The sequence below is a fragment of the Pelodiscus sinensis genome, chromosome 2 (assembly GCF_049634645.1).
Source record: "Pelodiscus sinensis isolate JC-2024 chromosome 2, ASM4963464v1, whole genome shotgun sequence".
Classification (NCBI taxonomy): Eukaryota; Metazoa; Chordata; order Testudines; family Trionychidae; genus Pelodiscus; species Pelodiscus sinensis.
Window position 1 is genome coordinate 213,099,401 of NC_134712.1, and position 19,785 is coordinate 213,119,185.

The following is a 19,785-nucleotide window of genomic DNA, read 5'->3' on the forward strand; positions in this document are numbered from 1 at the left end:
AGACCTTGTAAGGCAGTTCCAAGGTCAAGGCTTCAGTTTCAGAAACTCATCTCACTGATGTTACTGCCACCAAGAAAGCAACTTCCATGACAGGCTGGAAAGGGAACAAAGGTCCAGAGGCTTGAAGTATGGGCCCTTAGCTTAGAGAAAACCAAATTAATATCCTAATGTGGGAAGGGGTCCATACGTGAAGGAAGAGTCTCTCAAGACTATTCTGGAATCTGACCATCATGTCATGAGAAAAAAACCCACCATTTGATCCTGAATTGGCTGGTGAAAAGCAAAGACAGCCACAAGATACACTCCAATGGAAGAATGCACCAAAGCCCTGGTTCCTTAAATGAAGAAGGTAGTCTAAGACAAACGGCATGGAAGAATACATGGGAGAGATGCCCTACTCACATGCCCTGTAGGAAAACCTTTTCCACTTGGCTAAATCAGTCATAGTCTGATTGAAAGCTTCCTACTTCCCAGAAGGACCCGCTTGTCCTCCTTCATGTAGGTCCACTCCTATTGGTTCAGTCACGCAGCATCCATGGGTAGACGTAAAAGGATGGAAGGTTGAGGAGTAAGAGTCAACTGTGGGTCCTGTGACAGCAAGTCCTGTCACTTGGCAGGGGACAGAAAGGCTGGCACGTTCATGAGCATGCTGAATCAAGGCTGGCAAGGACACGCCAGTGCAATCATGCTAGTCTGTGCCAGTCATCGTACCTGCAGGTGGACCTGTTTGAGCGAGACAAACAGCTTGGTTGGGGCCTCAGGGACAGATGACATTCAGTGGATCAGCATAGGAAACCCAGCCTCACACTACCCAAAACCAGGACATCATACAACATTGGGACCTATCACAAGTAAGTTGCCAGGAGGATCTTCTCAAATATGTCAATCCCATTTCAGAGACCAATGGCAGTGGGTGACTGGTGGCTGGTAGCGTCAGTCCCAGGATCCGTACTAACTTCTGCAATGCAAGGGATCTGTTTTGGTGCACTTTCTGGGGGAGGGGTGCATGTCTCAATGGAGCTGTGCCAGGCTATGAGTGAGGTATGCCTCAAATTCTGATGTAGGTGCTCTAGATCAGGAGACCAAAGAAGCCTCAGCTGAATCTGCCTCTCTAGCTCTGAGACAGGTGAGAAGTGGTGGGACATCCCTTGCAATGGGGAATAGTGCTGCTGAGGCAGACACGCATGCGATGGTCCCAGGGCAGATTGACCCCAAGATCTGGGAACTGTGGGAGCCGGTGCTGGTGGCACTGGGACAGTCAGGATCTCATGAGCTGCCTGTAGGGCTGAAGGTGGCAAAAGCACCTGATGCTGATGGATGCCTGCATAACTGTCCAGGGTCACAGGCAAGGCATGGGATGAGCTGCACTGTTCGCCTTAAGCTGCAACCTGACCTCCCTAAGGGGGCATTGAACTGCTCCGCTGGAGTTTTGGCTCACCCCAGCCATCTCCTTTCCCTTCCAGGAAGTAAGAAATCATCCCCTCCTGGTCTTCTTCAGCTTCCTAGCCATAGAGGGATCAATGTCAGCTGGCACAGCACACTGCACCGACGCTGCGGTCATCAGTGCCACGTCTGATATGGCGGTACTGCTGGAGTGAGTGCTGATGCCACCAGGAGCACTGTAAGTTGGATGTCTAGAATCCTGCAAAGCAGGAGCTATCTGCTTTATATTCGCAGGTATCCACATCCACAGATGTAAATGCAGATATCCGCAGCTCATTTTTGCAGATACAGATGTGGATGCAAATACAAATTTTGTATCTAGAACCCTGCAAATCTGCAGCTCTTCGCTTTATATCCACAGGTATCCGCATCTACTAATTTTGTATCCGTGCAGGGCTCTATGGATCTCTCGCTACTTTTTAGTCCTGGGCTTGAAGGACTTGCAAATACAGCATTTGTTGCTTGTGTGTCATTCGCCCAAGCACCTAAGACTGCTACTAAGAGAATCACAGATGGGTAAGGGCCATTTGCAATGATCACAAGGTATAAAATCTGGGAAACAGTACATGCCCTATAATCAGGCTGAGTTCTGTTTGTGACTAACAAAGACTTTAAAACTACTGCCAATGGTTACTAATTTAACTACTAATTGCATGCAACTAAATTACAGGTTTCCTGGCAGCACCTCTTTTACCACACCAGAGGGTACCATTCCAAGTGGTGCCAGAGTTGGTCTCAGGATATGCCTACACAACAAAATTATTTCAGGATATCAAAGTTATTTCAGGATATATTTCAAAATATAGGGGAAGTGCTATTTCGCCATCTCTATAAAACTCATTCTATGAGGAGCAAAGGTTGGCTCAACATAGCGCTTTATTTCTAAATTTGGTGCTGTGTAGAATGCTATTTCAATAAGCTATTTCAAAATAGACTCAAAATAAGCTATGCAGTTTGCATAGCACAAAAGTGTATCTTATTTTGAGTTTCGAGTTCTGTGTAGATGTACCCTTACAGATACTGCTGAGGGAAAAGCTTCCAGCACTGGTGCATGTGGCGAGCACAAACACCTAATACGGAATGGATGTGAGCAAGTGAGCAAGTGCTACAAGAAAAAAAAATTTCTTGCTTTAATAAAACTAGTAGTACAGTTAAGATCTAGTTTTTGTGATTGTGTTTGTGGCCACTATCTTTGGACTTTCTTTGTTCCTGGAGTCTCTAAACTGAGGAAAGCACCTGTCTAATGAACCCTTCATAGTTTAATACTACAAGGCTTGGATGCATGAGGTTGATCTGGTTCGTGCCACTGGTAGAGTTGAAGGGAAGTGGTCACTATAGTAAATCTTATTGGAGGTGAAAGGATAAGTAGAAAAGTTTTTAAATATAGGGACAGCTTTTTACTTAGCTTGCAAGTCAGAAGTAACTCATTGGTATAATGAACATCTGTAGTCACTCTTGACTTTCACCACCATACACAAGAGTTCAGAACCTGGCGCAAAAAGAGGGCTTGCAATCAAATATAGCTTTATCCTTTGAAAACCTCTGCCATTCCTATCCAAATAAACCTACACCTGCAAAAAATGAACGAATCTTAGGAAGTTCCCCTGATTGGTGTCTTTCACCATTAAAAACCCATTCTTGTTTTACAAACAGGATAGCTTTTTCTCAACAAAATGCTTTGCATGCTCAATATAATCTCAAGTTAAATGGCCAATTCTTCTGGCTGTACAGTTCAGAAGAACTGGTCGGTTTGACTAACTATTAGTCAAAATATACAAATAGTCTTAAATCCAACTAAATTTTTCTAACTTTACCTACCTGTAAATTTAGGAAATATGGAAATACTTTTTCAGTTTGCATGTATGATTAAATCAACATTTATTGTCATTTACAGATAAAAATCGAATCCCTCCAAGCCTGCCTCTATCTAACACACCAGTAGACCACATACGTCAAACTGCACAATTAAGGGCCTGATGAATCATGCTCCTTGAGCAGTTCCACTCTTGTAGCTTTTACATACTAATGCATCTTTAAAAGGTCCAGCTCTTTTCAATTAAATACGCAGGGGAAGCAAAAACCACATTTGCTTGGTCTGAACATCCAAAACACTTAAAGCTTTATATAAAGCAGGATAAATCAGGTGCTTAGAACTTATATAGTAGTATTGATCTTCAAAGAGCTTTACAAACATTGTCTAATTATTCTTCATAATACAACAGGTAGGGAAACATTAAAAATCATCCTCTGTTCAGTAAGATTTGCCAAAAAACAGTGCTAGAAATAGACATTTCACACAGCCTTGAAAAATCATCACAAAAATCCCTATTTTCCAAAATGTATAATTCCTAAAGCAATAGAATAAGCAAAAGACAAGTTCTAGTCATATACTCTTGGCTCTGTTTTCGTCCTGTGCTTTATTCAAATAGAACTGAGAGGGTTCAGAGTTTGTGATTTCATAAGGTACTATTAAACTTGTCCTTTGCATAGATGCAATATTTTTATGGCCACATTTCATTTAAGAGTTCCTTTATGTCTACTTAAGTCAGTGAGGAATCACTGACATAAAGGGGAGGAGGATGCATTAGTTAACTAAACAAGTAACTTTAAATTAGATTGGTAGGATTTTTCGTGTAGACAAAACTTTAAAAAAGGCGTCTTAAAATGGCCAAGTGTAGAAGCAAGTTTCAGAAGAACTTCAAAATGGCAGTTTCATGAATGTCTAAAACTCCAACGTGAGATTCCAAGGCAGAAGAGTAGATTCAGGTTGAGGCTTAAGGCTGGATATTACTTTAGAAAAACAGGAGCTATGACAACTATACAGTCATAGAACCTTGTACCCTCGAAAGTGCCCTTAAGGCTGAGAATTGACCATATCAGACAACTGGAAGTAAAATCTTAATTAAAATTGCTGAGAAGACAGACTAGAGTTGACTTTTGGGAGCCTGAAGAGGATCCAAACCACAGTCTGGGTAACAAGTTAAGACACTTTCCCATGCATTCCTGTAGACATTTTAAGATTTTATGGATTTTAGAAAAATATCAATTAATCCTCAGAACATTCATATGAAGATAAATTCATCTCTTCAGGCTCCCCAGCAGAAGGTTTCAGAATGAGTGGGTTGGGGAGTAGCATGTGCAATAAAATGGCATGAACAACAGGGATGGAATGCCCTGTGAAAGTCTTGGGAAACAAGGGCTTCTGGCAAGAATCACTGTGTCATTTTTTTCTTCTCATATCTTCCTGGCTACTGAAGCAATGAAAGACAAGTGCCAGACCACTGGAATGAAAGAAACTTCTACCTTCCAAGCCTGAACGCTGGGGAAATCAAAGCAAAATTAGGGCAGTTTAACTTTCAAATGAAAAGCCAGCAAGTGTTCAAGCTGACCCATATGCTGCCATAAAATCAGATCAGGTTTGCATGTAATGGAGCCAAGGGACACTGGAATGAAATGCAGTTACAGATGGTCAAAAAAAGGGAAGGGTTCCAGGAGTACAAATCCATAAAATTACAAAATTCCTGACAGAAATAAATTGTATAATTATACATGTTGAAAAACGGTCAGAAATGATGAGCGCCAGGGATGGACGGGCTCTCTTTTTACACAATGACAGAAAAATCAAAATAAATACTTTTGCCAGGAAGTCAAGGTATAAAGGGTGTTCAGAAGTCTCTTCAGTGACTTTGGCATGTGTGAGAGGTTATCCCAGTAGCAACAGCTGAGCACTCAGGCTCTTCATCCCCACACATTGGATAGAAACATGCCCAACCAGTCCACCTCCATGCAGGCAGGTCAATCATTGCTTCTGGAAACCCAGGTTTAAATGTAAAAAAGCAAACAAGTAATCTAACCAAACTGTCCCACCGTTAGTAATCTTACCTGTGATAATTCTTGAAATAGTTAACACTTTGTTTTCTAATAGATTCTTGCAAAACTTCTGACTTACTTCCACAAAATTCTTCCCCAACTTGCATCAGCCTATGATAACAAAAGACATTTTAGAAGAGTTTATCCATTCAATCAGTTTTAAAAATGCTGGAGAAAACAACTGTTACTTGAATGTTTATGTTTCAGCTGGAATTCCTTCTCTCACCTATAAGCACACATGCCATGCTCATCTATCACCACAATAATTGACCATCTAACAAACAAAGATCATCACAACATACTGCCAGGCCTACATATGCTCTAGTTTCCTCTATTGCACATCAGGGCTTTTTGTAAACACTCAGGGCTTGAAAGCCACAAGCATTCCAAGCACCTGGGGATCTTATAGTTTAATACAAGCTTGATAGCCTGTCACCAAATGCCATTTGTCCAGCTCATTCTCACTGTTAAAAAAAAAAAAAAAAAAAGTACAGAAGCAGGACCAAAAGCAAGATATGCCCAACTCCTCACACATTTGGCTCCTGGTTTGAGGAACACTAAGAAGAATTTTAGAGGGACCACGACTGTAGTCTAGACAGTGATTGGTCCTGCCATGAGGGCAGGGACTGGACTCGATGACCTCTCAAGGTCCCCTCCAGTTCTATGATTCTATAATGTCACCACTGCAGAGAATGGATATGAACAGCCAGGCAGATTCCTAAGCCCACCCAAGTAGTACTCACACACAATTTAAAGGGTGTATGGGGACAGAAATGTGAATCTAAGCAATATTTACACCCTTAATCTTGAAGCCACTAAGATATCAAAATGGTTCTCAAATGACTTTTTATCCAAGGCTCATAAGAGTACTACAGCTCCCTTTCCATCACATCCACATCATCTTCAGAGTGGCTCAGAGGAGCATGTAGCTAAAAATCAACAACAGTCATGAATTTCCTCAAATCCAGGGACTCCCTTGGGTGTCCCATTAAGGAATCACACATACTCTTTGCATCACCAGAGCACTGTGAAGTGGATGGAAATTGGGGGCAGGATATAGTCCAATTATGTTAATTTATCATGTTATCTTTTGTTAACTCATGCCAGTCATCCAGATGAAGCAAATGGTCTTATGATCCCATCAACATACCTGCTAATGATATCTAGTACAAAGATAAAGTCATCATATTTGAAGTTAGACATGTCTGTTCCGAGCAGATATGTTTTCACTTTCAGCTGCACATCCTATAAAACACAAACATATCAAAGTTAGTATTAAATACTTACTACATTTGTGTGCATATTGTGAGTTTTCATAGAAGTAGCAGTGACTACTCCAGAGTTAAAAATTAATGGCAGTAGGTTAAAAGTATGGTTCACTAGCATTTTTGTTGATTTTTTCATATGTCTGTTCCCTCTCAACTGTGGTTTAGGGCAGTCCTCTAGAGAAATAAGGCTTGTTAACCATTTTCTTTAGCATGTGTGATCTTTTATTGGCTTTCACATTATATCTGATTAGTTCACTAATCAAAAATTGTTTCTTTCAACTTTGAATAATGCAGTGTCAATCCAAAACAACTTGAGATGCTAAGATAGTTTCTGATACGGACTTTAAAGAATAACTTGGATCATTGCCATTCTATGGTAATCTCACAAGGTTCAGAGCTTTTCAACCAAAATTTTGGGTGCTTATTAAAAATCTTTGGGCAATAATCAAGTTACAAATGTCACAAAAACAGTCAGAATCACAAGATTTCTGGCTCTCCCCAAAGCTTACTGATGAAAACCCGCAGCCTTGTATTTCCAGCTTATACTAAGAAGGGCAAAGCTGCAAAAATGCTATACTTAACTCGACTATGAACAGCTTTGGATATCTTAAAAACAAACAAAACCGCTCATCTTGTTACTGGTGCACTAAAGATTATTACTCTTTAACACAAGCCATACCACTGTAGGGTACTTGTCTTCCACATGATGATGGGGACTCATAAAAAGTTCTATTAATCTGTTCAAATATATGCCTCCAAAAGCATACACGGATACTCACAAATATAAAGAATATGTGCTTAATATCAAAAGTCTTGGTTTAAAGTAAATGCAAAACATTCTGAATTAAAACATACATACTATCCTGAATTCATACCACTGGATCTCAGCATAGCTGGTAGAAAAGATTATCCATTGTTTTAAACCCTCGTGAGGCTTGGCAGTATTAGTTGAAATACTTTACTTGATCTTCTGATGCCTAACACAGACTTTTAGTCTACTTAGAATGTTCTGTTTTTTGCTTGGGTTTTGTTGTTGTTATTTTGGTTGTCCACGTGTATATACATTCTCTTCTTTTCATCTGGCCAGTGCTATGGCTGTAAAACTGCAGACTAAAACCGAGCAATCCTAAATTGCTTTAGCCTATTAGATATTACTTGATAGTCTCCTACCACAAAAATCAGCAGGATTACTCTTGTAGGCATTCCAAATTAAGAACTGGCTAGGTCTGGAGACTGAAGCAGCCTTCTCATTCTACAATTCCTTAAAGTGTTTTAATTTCTATTTATCTACAGTAGTTTCATTTCTAACAAAGATCACCATGTAAGATTTATCCTTTGCATCTGGAAAACAGTATGTTTAGACAACCCAAAACAAACCTGCCATATTCGAGAAAGTCCATGTTCTAATTTCTTTTGTACATAGCCACGGTCAAAATTGGTCTCCTCGGCTCCAATCACATTGCTGCCATCTGAAACTGAAATTGGAAGATACTATGGGTAGTTCCAATAATCTTGAAACATACTTCCATTCTTAATGAACCTACGATCTCTAAGTTGACCAATAGGGTGAATAATAGATAATAGCTTTATTAATCTGCAGTTGAAAAGTCTGCAGGGAAAGCAAAACCTTTTAAAAAATAAATCACACACTATTGCAGATAGTGTCTGACTAAGAAAACATACAATCCCATTCCATAAAATCAAATTAAGATAAAAGCTAATTGCCATTCATGTTTCAAATGGGTGGGAGCGTCAGTCTAAACTACACATCAGCCGTGCTCTACTCCACCCCACACTTAAATTTCTTACAGGTACTCTTGTATAACAACCCCCATCCAACCTCCTTCCCTGAGGGTGGTATACAACAGTACCTGCAAGAAATTTAAGATATTTTCACCCTTGGACTTAACCAAGATGAGCCGTAAAAATAAGATAAACCTGGAAGAGGACTGCTTCTCTTAAAGAAAATAGATAAAACAGAGAAATGTGGAGTAGTGTTCTGTTTTGGCACAGTTAAATCTATGCTTAAGATTTGAAAACTAGATATAAATATTACTGGAAATAAAACTGACTATAACCCTTTTTTGTTAAAAACTAGTGAATGATAAGCGTTTATGGGGATGAAGGGGAAAAAAAAACACTTGATGGAATTCCTATTTTTTAAAAAATTACAAAAAAATTAAATGGAAAAATTTTAACTATCCCTTTAAGAAATCTGAAATAAAAATTACCTTCATAAAAATAGCACTGTATTTTTGAAAAACAATCATTTTAACAAAGCATGTGCATTTTCTTTTTATTTAAAAGAAAAAGGAAACTTGAGGTAAGGATCCAAGCAATGCCAGGTAAATTTGCTAGTGAAAAAATACATTTTTTCCCATTTTGACCTCCCACTAATCATTCTGCAACTTTTTTCTAAGAAAAAGAAGTGCCTTAAACAATGTCATGATAAAACTATCTCCTTAGTCTCTATAGATATATAAGCTAAAGTTTAATACTCATGTCAACCAAATTCATATTGTTCTCATGAAGGTAGCAATTCTGAGTGACAAATGGACCTGCTTGAGATAAGTGATTTACCATGCAAAATTCAGCCAAGATATAAACATGAAAAATGAAGCACTCTGCTAGATACATACTACACTGACGCATTTTTTTTCCTGAATTGTCAGAGCACTGTAAATAGATGCTGCAGTCATTACATGCTCTTAGAAGTTACTGTGACCTACTCTGCGGTGACAATTCTACAGAGACAAACCATGCCTGAATTATAGGGCAACTTGTCTTTGATATATTTACAAGTATGCCAACAATGCTTGGCTTAGGCTGAAATATTGGTCATTAGTGTTGCCAAACATGAAGGAACGGATGGGTGGGTGAATTGAGAAAGAACAGATATCAAGTACACATAGAGCAGTGTTTCTCAAAGTGGTCCACAGATCCCTCAGTGGGTTTTTTTATTTACCGGCTCTGCAGCCACAGATCCTCGCAGATCTCATTGGCTCCAGTTTGCCATCTGCAGTGACATTGTTATGCATTTTTTACAAGAAGTTTCTAAGGCTCTTGTTTTGAGCTCCAGTAGGCTAGATGAATCTGGCTTTCTGACTTTTATTCAATATTATGGAGACCTATTTTTCACATGCAGCTATATGAATTTGAAATCACCTCCATTGTGTGTTTAAATATTATATTAAAAAAATTCTAAAAGTAACATCAAAGCATTTTGTGTTATGGGATTTGAAATAGACAGCATGATTTAAGGTGAAAGTAAAATTCATGGGTATCTGAGGTAAGGATGGAAGTGATTAGTCGACTACCCGATAAGCCTAGACTTTTGGGTATTCAAGCCACTACTCGACTAGTCACCCCTTCCCCCAGCTTGCTGCCTCTGTATCAGATACAGAGGTAGCAATGGGGGAAGGGGAAGGAGCCAATTCCCCCCCCCCCCCAGCATCGTCTCCACGGGGAGGGGGAGGGGAGGCAGAGCAGGGAAAATGGTGTGAGCAGGGACTGAAGCAGGGGATCTTGCTACATTTAAAAAGGCAGAGGCGCAGCAGTTGGTACCAGGTGTCAACAGGGACTGCCTGTGTCTCTGCTCGCTCTGGGTTCCCCACTACGTCTCTGCCTTTTAAATGTAGTAAGCACCGCAGGTGGCGCTTACTACATTTAAAAGGCAGAGGCGCAGTGGGGATAAGCGAGCTCCCCACCCCAAACCCATCGACCACTCGACTAGCTAATTAATTGAAATTTAACATCCCTAATCTGGAGATCTATTTTTCTAAATAGCTGATTTAGGTATATAAAGTCTCCAGTTTCCCACAAAAATTTCTACTTTTAAACTAAATAATTTAGTTAAGTTTTACTTCCAGTCATGGGACTAAAAAGGAGATTTTTGTTGACTCCTTGCTAGATAGGTATGAGTCAAATCATTTTCATGTAGATTCATACATTGAAACTTCCTCCACTTTTGCTGGATAAGAAACAGATCTTGCACAGTAATCATGTAGGAATTTATACGGTATGTTATATCTCAATGTTTTGAAGAGCAGAATGGTATGTGATTTAATTCACATTTTAAGTGACTCACTTTTTGCTTTTCCAATCAATTTATTATGCTTATTAAAGATGTTAACTAAGCTTATCAAAATTTGTTTGTAAAATTAGGAAAATTTAAAACTGAAAACAATAACTTAATATTTCCAAATAGCTAAATCAATGCTTCAAGAAATTTTATGTAATATTTTATGGCAAGCCCAAAAGCTTTTTTCTGATAAAGTTCAAGATTGAATTTTGGAAGCTGTTTTTCAACTCTTTACTGTAATCTTGTTTATTCTATTTTTGTTTCCAGATGTGATGCACTGCTTAAAAGCAAAAAAGGAAGCTTAGAAGTTTGTGGATGACACTATGCTGAAGAAGAGGTAAATAAGCTGTCGGATACGGATAGGGTCCAGAGTGACCTAGACAAATTGGAGAATTGGGCCAAAAGAAATCTAATGAGGTTCAATGAGGACAAGTGCAGAGTCCTACACTTAGGACTGAAGAATCCCATGCACTACTACAGGTTGGGGACTGACAGGCTAAGTGGCAGTTCTGCATAAAAGAACTTGGGGATTATAGTGGATGAGAAGCTGAATACAAGTCAACAGTGTGTCCTTGTTTCCAAAAAGGCCAACAGCATATTGGGATCCATGAGTATGAGCACTGCCAGGTGATTATTCCCCTCTATTCAGCATGGAGTATGAAGCCACATCTGAAGTACTATGTACAGTTTTGAGTCCTCCCCTACAAAGAAGGGATGAGGACAAATGATTTATGAGCATTAATGGGGGCTTGGTTATGGGGACTTGGCTTATTTAATCTTCTGAAGATTAAGGAGGAATTAGATAGCAGCCTTCAACTAACTGAAGGGGGATTCTAAAGAGGAAGGAGCTATACTGTTCTCAATGGTGGCAGATGACAGGACAAGTAGCAATGGTCTCAAGTTTCAGTGTAGGAGGTCTAAGTTTGGATATCAGGAAAAAGTACTTCACTAGGAGACTGGTGATACACTAGAATGGGTTTGTCTACGGAGATGGTTGTGATGGATAGGAATGCTGGCCAGCTCCCAGTGACCAAGGGTTAAACTCAGGTAGCTGGCAAGGGCGTTGGCAGGTGCCAGAAGAACCAATGGGGATATGGTGCTGAAATCTGAATTGTATATGATACCTTCCCTGCTTTCTTTTAGTGGGGAAATTAAGCCAGGAGTTGACACACAGAATGATTTAAACCCAAGCAGGATTACCATGCCTCCAAGGAATTCAGGGCATTGAAGTGGACTGAACAAGGAAGGGATCATAAGTAAATAAAGGAAAAGGTGTATTTAGTCGCTATTAGGGCATTTTTCTTTATTTTGGGTTGTTTGGATAAAACTTTTCTGTGTGAATCCATGCCTTTCCCTCTCTCCATGCACCGATAAATTGCTGCCCAAAGGACTATGGTTCTTTGTGTTTTGATTTGTTCTTTCCTAGGTGCTCTGTAACATCTAGCAACCCAGTATGCTTTATCAAATATATCTTTTGTTTTGTTAATAAAAATCACTTTAAGGTGATTTGATTTGTGCGTCCTGGAAAGTAACAGGTCTTTGTGTGTATTTGCCTTCCTGAGTCTGGGTGGTTAGCATGGCTCTCTCTTTTTTTCAAGCTCTTTAGGGCAAAAGAGCTTGGGGTACCCCTGTGGGAGGAATTCAAGTGTTCCCCGTTTTCTAGGGTAAATCGCTTGTTGGTGGTAGCTTTTGTTTTTTCTCAGAGCCAGGGCATCTGTGACCTGGGAGTTTTTAGAAGTAGAGCCTAGAGGCAAAGGTATTTAAGGTCTTTGCGCGCCCCCCCCCCCTTTATGCACTTTGAGTGCCAAAGTGGGGATCAGCCCTGACTCCATCCTTAGAGGTTTTTAAGGTCCGGCTTGACAAAGCCCAGGCTGGGATGATTTAGCTGGGCTTGGTCTTGCTTTGAGCAAGGGGCTGGACTAGATCACATCCTGAGGTCTCTTCCAACCCTAATCTTCTATGATTGTATGATAGGTTCCAATCCTCCAAAGGCTTATTCACACGATTAACTTTCCATAACAATACATTATGTGAAACATATGTGTAAACATTACAGGATTGGTGCCTTCCACTGTTGATAGTTTTGTTCCTTCTGAAACAATCTGTTAAAACTTCCACAGTCACAAAAGCTATTGTAGTAAACATCTAATAAAGATCCTAACTATGCAGGTACATTTGAAAGCAGAAATTCACCAAAAGTTTATTAGGTATTTGGTATTGCAAGCTCTCTGCCTGGAGGAGCCAGCATCATATATTGTGCTAAAAGTTCTGATGGTTTTAGTTTCAAGATTTTTGTGTCATTTGTAAAAATTGTTTTACAATGTAAGTATGTACAGGCAGTCCCCGAGTTACGTACAAGATAGGGACTGTAGGTTTGTTCTTAAGTTGAATTTGTATGTAAGTCGGAACTGGTACATATTGTAGGGGAAATTCTAGCCAAACATTTCTCCAGAACTCAGTTTTATTCTCCCACACCTCACTTCCCTCAGTCCTTTATTCTCAAGCTGAGGTGTCTGCTGAGAAAAGCTGCTCCGCGTCTCCCTGGTCTGCTGGGAGGGGGCGCTAGCTTCGCGTCTCCCTGGTCTGCTGGGGGGAAGCAGCTAGTGCGGGGTTGCCTCACCCCGTTTGTAAGTAGGGATCCGATGTAAGTCGGATCCATGTAACCCGGGGACTGCCTGTATCTGATGATAGTTCTAAAAAGCCAATGCAGGATTGTCACTATATATATTTGTAAAATGCCCAGCACAAATGGATTGCTGACTGAGACCTTCAGGTACTACCATGATGGAAATAATAGCAATAAATTATGTTAATGTGCAAACAGAGAATCTCTGCCATGAATGGACTGCAATTTAAATATGCTTTTTAAAAATAAATAACTATTTTAATTGCCATGACCTATAAACAAAAAAAACACTTGGTTAAGATTCCACAATCCCTACTCTTCCAACTACATGCTGGAAAAACTCACAGTGAGCATCTAACTCCTCCTCCAACAAAACCTTAGAAAAAATAATCAGAATTTCTTTCTGGTCATCTTTGTAAATCATGAAGAAGCTGAAAAAGCACACGTCTATTTCCCCCTCTTTCCTTATTTGAGAGTCAACTTTAAATGTGTTTATTTTTGAAAATAGTATGAAATATTAAATATCAGACAAAAATAATCATGTCTATTCAATCTGTAGTGTGCAACAGTATTAAAACATTTTTGAATGAAGACCAATCTACACTTTTCTGGGATGAAAATATCTAATTTTGTCAAATTTATGATTTAACATTAATTTATAATCCATGTGAATTTACAAAAACTGACTGGTAATAAAGATATCTTTAATTTTTCACAAATCGAAAGAAATGAGTATTCACAATTACATTTCAAAGTTATGCAAGCACAATTCATTTTCACAAGCTTAAGGATTTATGAGCCACGATGAAATACATTATGTCTACTATCCACGTAAGAATCCTTTGGACAAGCGGGAGTCTACAAAAATGGAAAGAGCTTTGTAATTACTATCTTCTGAATCCACTGCTTCTCATTCTTACTCTTGGAGTTATACACCATGAGCAAGAGACACTTGATTTATTGGACATACTTTGTGAACACTACTGAAAATAAAAAATACAATAATGGAAGGATCTAGGGACAGCCTTAAGTTCATGCCTCAGTCTGATGAGATCCAGCTATACATACACAAGTTATAATGCTCATTCAACTGTTTCAGTCTATTGGATTTCACTATTCAGAACACTATAATGTACTAACTATGGTAAACTATCCTACAGCTCCCTCTACTGTGTCCTCCTGCTCTACAAACAGTATGTTCTTGACCTTTACACTTCAGCTATAAAATGTATCACAGCCATTAAATATAGCCTTTAAATAAATTAAGAAAACAGACTCTCTCATGCAGAATTGATAATCACTGTCCATTATCATGAAATTTATTTTCTTTCAAAGATTAGACTTATCAATTCCCTTGCTACAGAAGATTTTTTTAAAAGCTGATTCGCTATTCTTTCTTAATCATAAACAGTCCTGTGGCACCTTTGGGTATATCTATACAGCACTATTATTTTGGAATAACTGATGTTCTTTTGAAATAATAGCGAGTGCATCTACACACAAGCAGTTATTTTGACATAATATCAAAATAATGCCTAGCTGGAGGACTTCTTACCTCAACTCCTGTAACCCTCATTTTACAAGGATTAAAGAAAAATCGATGGAAGAGTGCTCTATTTCGAAAGAAGTGCTGTGTAGACGTGCCCAAATTCGAAATAAGCTATTTTGACTTAAGATGCGCAATTAGCATAGCTCAAGTTGTGTGGTTTATTTTGAGTTTAGCTCTGCTGTGTAGAGACTAACAAATATATCATGGCTTTTGTGGCTAAAACCCACTACAAAGTGGATTTTACCCACAAAAGCTCATGATATATTTGTTAGTCTGTAACTTTAAAAAACAACTAGCAGTCCTGTGGCACCTTAGAGATTAACTTGGCTACCCCTCAGACTTTTTTAAACATGGCTCACTTTTAATTATGTCACACTGAAGGGACTAGCTACAGGAATTGCCAAACTTACTATTTGTGCACCATAGGATCTAGAGTATTACTGGTGCTGTAAATATATAAACACTTCAACAGTGAATTTAAAATGCAATGACTGAACAGAATGTCTCTAAGTAATCTAACAGTTCATTTAAAAGCCATTTTGCAGTATCAGAGAATATTGCTTAATTCAAAGTTTTAAACAGCACCAAAACCAACCATACGAATAGGAATGGCCTATTATACAAATGATATAAGGATTATAAAAAAAAATGGGCTATTACAACAGTGCTGTGGTATACACTTGTTTATGACATCTGAATTATTATATATGCATAAAGGACAGTGAAATTTTTATAAAAGAATCCACCTCCAAAATAGCTTAAAAACAAAATATGATGATGTTTTTAATATTTATAAGTACTGCTGATAATGTAAAATGGAATGGAAAAGGGGATTAATAAAGACTCTTTCCCCTTAAAGTGCACACTAAATGAAATATTTGAATTTTAATTTAGTCATACTGAGAAAACTTTAATTTGGAATAATACTTTTAATAAATTAGCGCACATTAATTTAAAAAATACTAAACACTATATTAAAGGCCCTTAGAGGAAAAAATACTTTTATGCTTTCAATGCTGAAGTAAGGAGGTAACCACAATAAGTGTAAACATAATTAATTTTAATTCCTAGTACCGTGGGTATATCTGACTTTAAAAATTATATACTCAAAAGCAGTGGTGGATATCAAAGTGAACAGAGAACGATAAGATTAGTCCATTTTCTCCTGTTTCTCTCCTGCAATTTTATTCTTTCTTCCCAGTTCAGTGTAAAGAATAAAAATATTTTTACTTGTTTTACACACATCATGCTTTTTATTATCATAGAAGGAGAAATATCTCTAACAGCATTGCCAGAAATACCTGACAGAAATGGAAGCTATTGTTTCTATTGGTCTGCAGATGTAAAGACTATGGGTGAAATCCTCTCCTTTTGAAGTTAATGGAATGGATTTCAACCTGTGACTACTGCCACATCCAAGTATCTTGGCTTACAGGAATGTAGATAATGTTTGCCTTTAGATTTCCTCATCAATTCAAGTTACGTACAGCACAATATATGTCTAGAAGAGCTGCGCCAGACAAACCAAGGTTCATGCACTTGGAATACTTTAAAGGAGAGTACAGGACAACAGAGACTACTCAAGACTACATGACATTGTAGTCATAATGTGTCATGGATCAGGTGCTTTTAAAACAAAGATTTTTGGAGTTCACGGAATGAAGCATCAGAGGGGCAGCCATGTTAGTCTGTAACTTTAAAAACAACTTTTAAAAACAAGTAGTCCTGTGGCACTTTGCAGACTAACAAAAATATGCATATAATATCATGAGCTTTTGTGGGCAAAACACCACTTCTCCAAATGAAGTAGTGTTACATGCAGTAGGGTGACATTTCCAGGCCTTCAAATTGGCATAGAAGTGCAAAAGTCAGATTGAGTGACAATTAGGGATGTTTAAATGAGGTTATTTTACTAAATGAGTAGTCGACAGAAGTTTTATTGACTACTCAATGAGTCAATAGGGGAAGGCAGCCAGTTCAGTCGTGGCTCATGCTGGGACCACACCCCACTTGTCTCTGCAATTTTTAACACAGTAGGCGCTATGTGGGGGCAGAGTAGGGGACAGGCTGTCAGGCTCCTACTGCCTTTTAAATTGCAGATCTGGAGTGGGGTTTGGTCCCGGCGCAAGCTGGGACTGAGCTGGCTGCCTGCCCAGGCAGCAGCAGCCTCTGCTCCCCACCCCGCACCGCTGCCTCTGACAGAGGAGGCAGCATGGGGGCTGCAAGGGGCGACATTGCAGAGATGGTGCTGGGGGGGGGGGGAGCTTTTAAGCCAGCCCCCCTTGCTGCCTCTGATATAGGCTAATCAGCTACTCTTTTACATCACAGTGACAATACTGGATTGACAATGGAGCCAAAAGTTGTGATTGCCTCAGGCTCATGCCCACCAGGGAGCCCACCTGTCCAGCTGGCTACCTCCCACTTCTGCTGTAGCCCAGTGGCTGCAGTGCAGGCTCTCCTCTCAGCTATCTGCCCCTCACCTTTGCTTCTGGCTGGCTGACTCAGGGCTTCTCCTGCTCTCCTCCCTCCACCCCACTAGTTTTGGTCCTCTCTCAGCTTGCCATGGGCCGAGAGCTCCTCTCTCCACACACCCACACACCCCTCATGGGAAGGATCCTGAGGGTGGGTCCATGGCCACTTCATGCTCCCTTGGGGTCAGGAAGCATGAAGCCTTGGCACAGAGCAGCCAGCAGCAGAGAGGACAGAGGCGTTGGGGCCCTGAGCCACTCGCATTTTGTTGGCATCAGCTACAAGTCAGGGAGGATGCAGTAGCACTGATTTTGGGGTCTTCACCCAGGCAATGTGCTAGGAACAGGGATCCCTGTGCTATCTATCTGGGGGCTGGGGACAGTCAGCTGATCCCACAGGTTCCAACTTACATGGGTTGGAAACTGCGAAATGTGATCAGCTGAGTGTCCCTATCTGAGCAGCACAGCAGTAGCTGCCTGGCCTACTAGCTTCTTTCCTCTATCCTCTGGCTCTCCTCACACCACTTGTTTTCTACCACCACCTCTGCTCTCTTAAGGCTTAACCCTCCCACTTTAAAAAATGATGGCCCCTTTCCCCCAGCCTGTTTCCCTCCATACTAAATTCAAAGAAGCACAAATTAATAATGAATCTAAATGCAAGTGGACAATGTTAAAGAGAAAAGCTAGACATTTTTAAGGAGTGGTACACTCTACTTGAAGTCTGGATGTTTTAAAGAATAGTTTAAGAAAGAATCTTAATATTTATTGCCTCCAATTTAATGTTTTTCTTCTAATGTGTGTGTGTCATACACACATATGTAAAATAGTAACTGCATGGAAAACAAGCAACAACATTTAAGATGCTTGAGGGTCAGAGCCACAGAAGTAAAATTTTATTTTTGAACAAAATACAAGAGAATTACTTCAAAAAGTCATATCTTACCAGAAGATGAAGCAGTTCCCTCATCTCTGTCATGTTTTTCATGCCATTCCATCATTCGATAGTAACTAAGCATGACTTCCCAAAGTGCTTTGCAGAGGTCAGCAAGACATGGTATATAGCTGTCTGATGTAATATGCTACAGAAAAGAAGTGAGGCCTGTGAGAACACCAACAATTCAGCTCAATTTTCTGAACAGACAAAATAAAAATCTCTTCTGCCATTTGATACCCAACATTAAACAATAAAAGCATTTGAGATAGTTGCTTTAGGTCTTATATTGGTTGCGCTATTAAAGATTTATATGGTCATTTCTGTTTTAGAGGGGAATACATCAATCTTTGAGCGTCCACACAATCTTTGGCTCTTTACAAGGGTTAATTTCTTAAGATGCTGGTTTTGATATATGGGTTCATTAGAAACTGGACCAAGGCCAAAAATCACACATGTATTTATCCTAATCTTATCTCTAGCATAGTCAGAATAAAAAGGGAGGCAGTAATGTCTTTTGACCAGGGTACAGAACAACCTGGAGATTTAGACTCTGCCTCTGGTTTTGCCATTGGTCAAGTGGGTGATTTTGCTGGACAGATTACTTTCTCTGTCATTGGTCCACTGGGTGACCTTGCTGAACAGATTACTTTTCTCTGTCAGCCTCTTTTTGTCTTGTCTATTTATGGTTAGACCCCTCAAGGCAGATTTTGTGTGTCTGCATTTGCACAGTGCCCAGTACAGTGTGGCTCCCATCTCGGTTAAAAACTCTTGACTCCTCTGTAAATAAAGTATTCAGATATGTAACACCTAGGGGCCAACTTGGTTGGAGCCCAGTTGTGCTAAGTGCTGTATACATTTTCTAGCTTAAAGGCTAAGCAATATTCCCCCCCCCCCCAAGATTGCTATTTGTGTTTTAAGATTTCATTAAAGAATAGACAACCTACCTCATAAAAAGCATTAATTGAATACAATCCTTATGTCTAAACTAGGATTATGCAACAAAAAAAAATCAAATACGTTCATCTCCTCAAATTCAGCCCCTATTTGGTAAGGGTAAGCAGGGAGAGCACGGCAATCATGCAATATATATGATGATAAACTCATGTTTAAATGTTCCCAGCTAGGCCTAAAATTAACACTGAAATTATCTGACAAGTTCTGGTGAGTAGTTCATACCTTTCCACAATTTCTTTGCCCCAACTAGACTTCTACAAGGTTAGATTATGACAAAAGCTAGCATTATTTTGCAACACTTACTATGTTGTCACTATACTCCTTCATTAGCTTCTGTCAATACCTAAGATTTAATGTTTAATTCTCAGTGAAGTTTGTTCAATGCCTTTACCAGGCTTCAAACATATACAGATAAACATCGCGTAAAAATCAACGTGTCAAAGCCTTGGTCATTCTTTTTCCAACATACAATAATGGAATCTACACCTATCTAAATGACCATATACCCTTTCCATAGGGTTAAAACTTTAGCACCAGTTTCATTTTAAGGGACTCTCATCTTTTGATTATCTACCAATCTATTATGTGTGGC

At 39.4% G+C, this 19,785-nt stretch overlaps 1 protein-coding gene across 5 annotated transcripts in view; it reads right to left on the reverse strand.

Annotated features, from left to right (window-relative positions):
• Nucleotides 1-19,785, reverse strand: part of VPS50 (VPS50 subunit of EARP/GARPII complex) — a 174,964-nt gene that overhangs the window by 83,808 nt on the left and 71,371 nt on the right. For 4 of the 5 annotated variants that reach the window (XM_075922362.1, XM_006114479.4, XM_006114480.4 and 1 more), the window contains 4 exons: nt 18,249-18,384; nt 7,959-8,056; nt 6,464-6,558; nt 5,326-5,424 (listed from right to left, as the gene is read on the reverse strand). In XM_075922362.1, coding sequence (XP_075778477.1) covers nt 5,326-5,424; nt 6,464-6,558; nt 7,959-8,056; nt 18,249-18,384 — 428 coding nt within the window. Of the gene's footprint in view, nt 1-5,325; nt 5,425-6,463; nt 6,559-7,958; nt 8,057-18,248; nt 18,405-19,785 lie in introns of those variants that run through there. The other variant, XR_012902050.1, reaches the window with a different exon arrangement.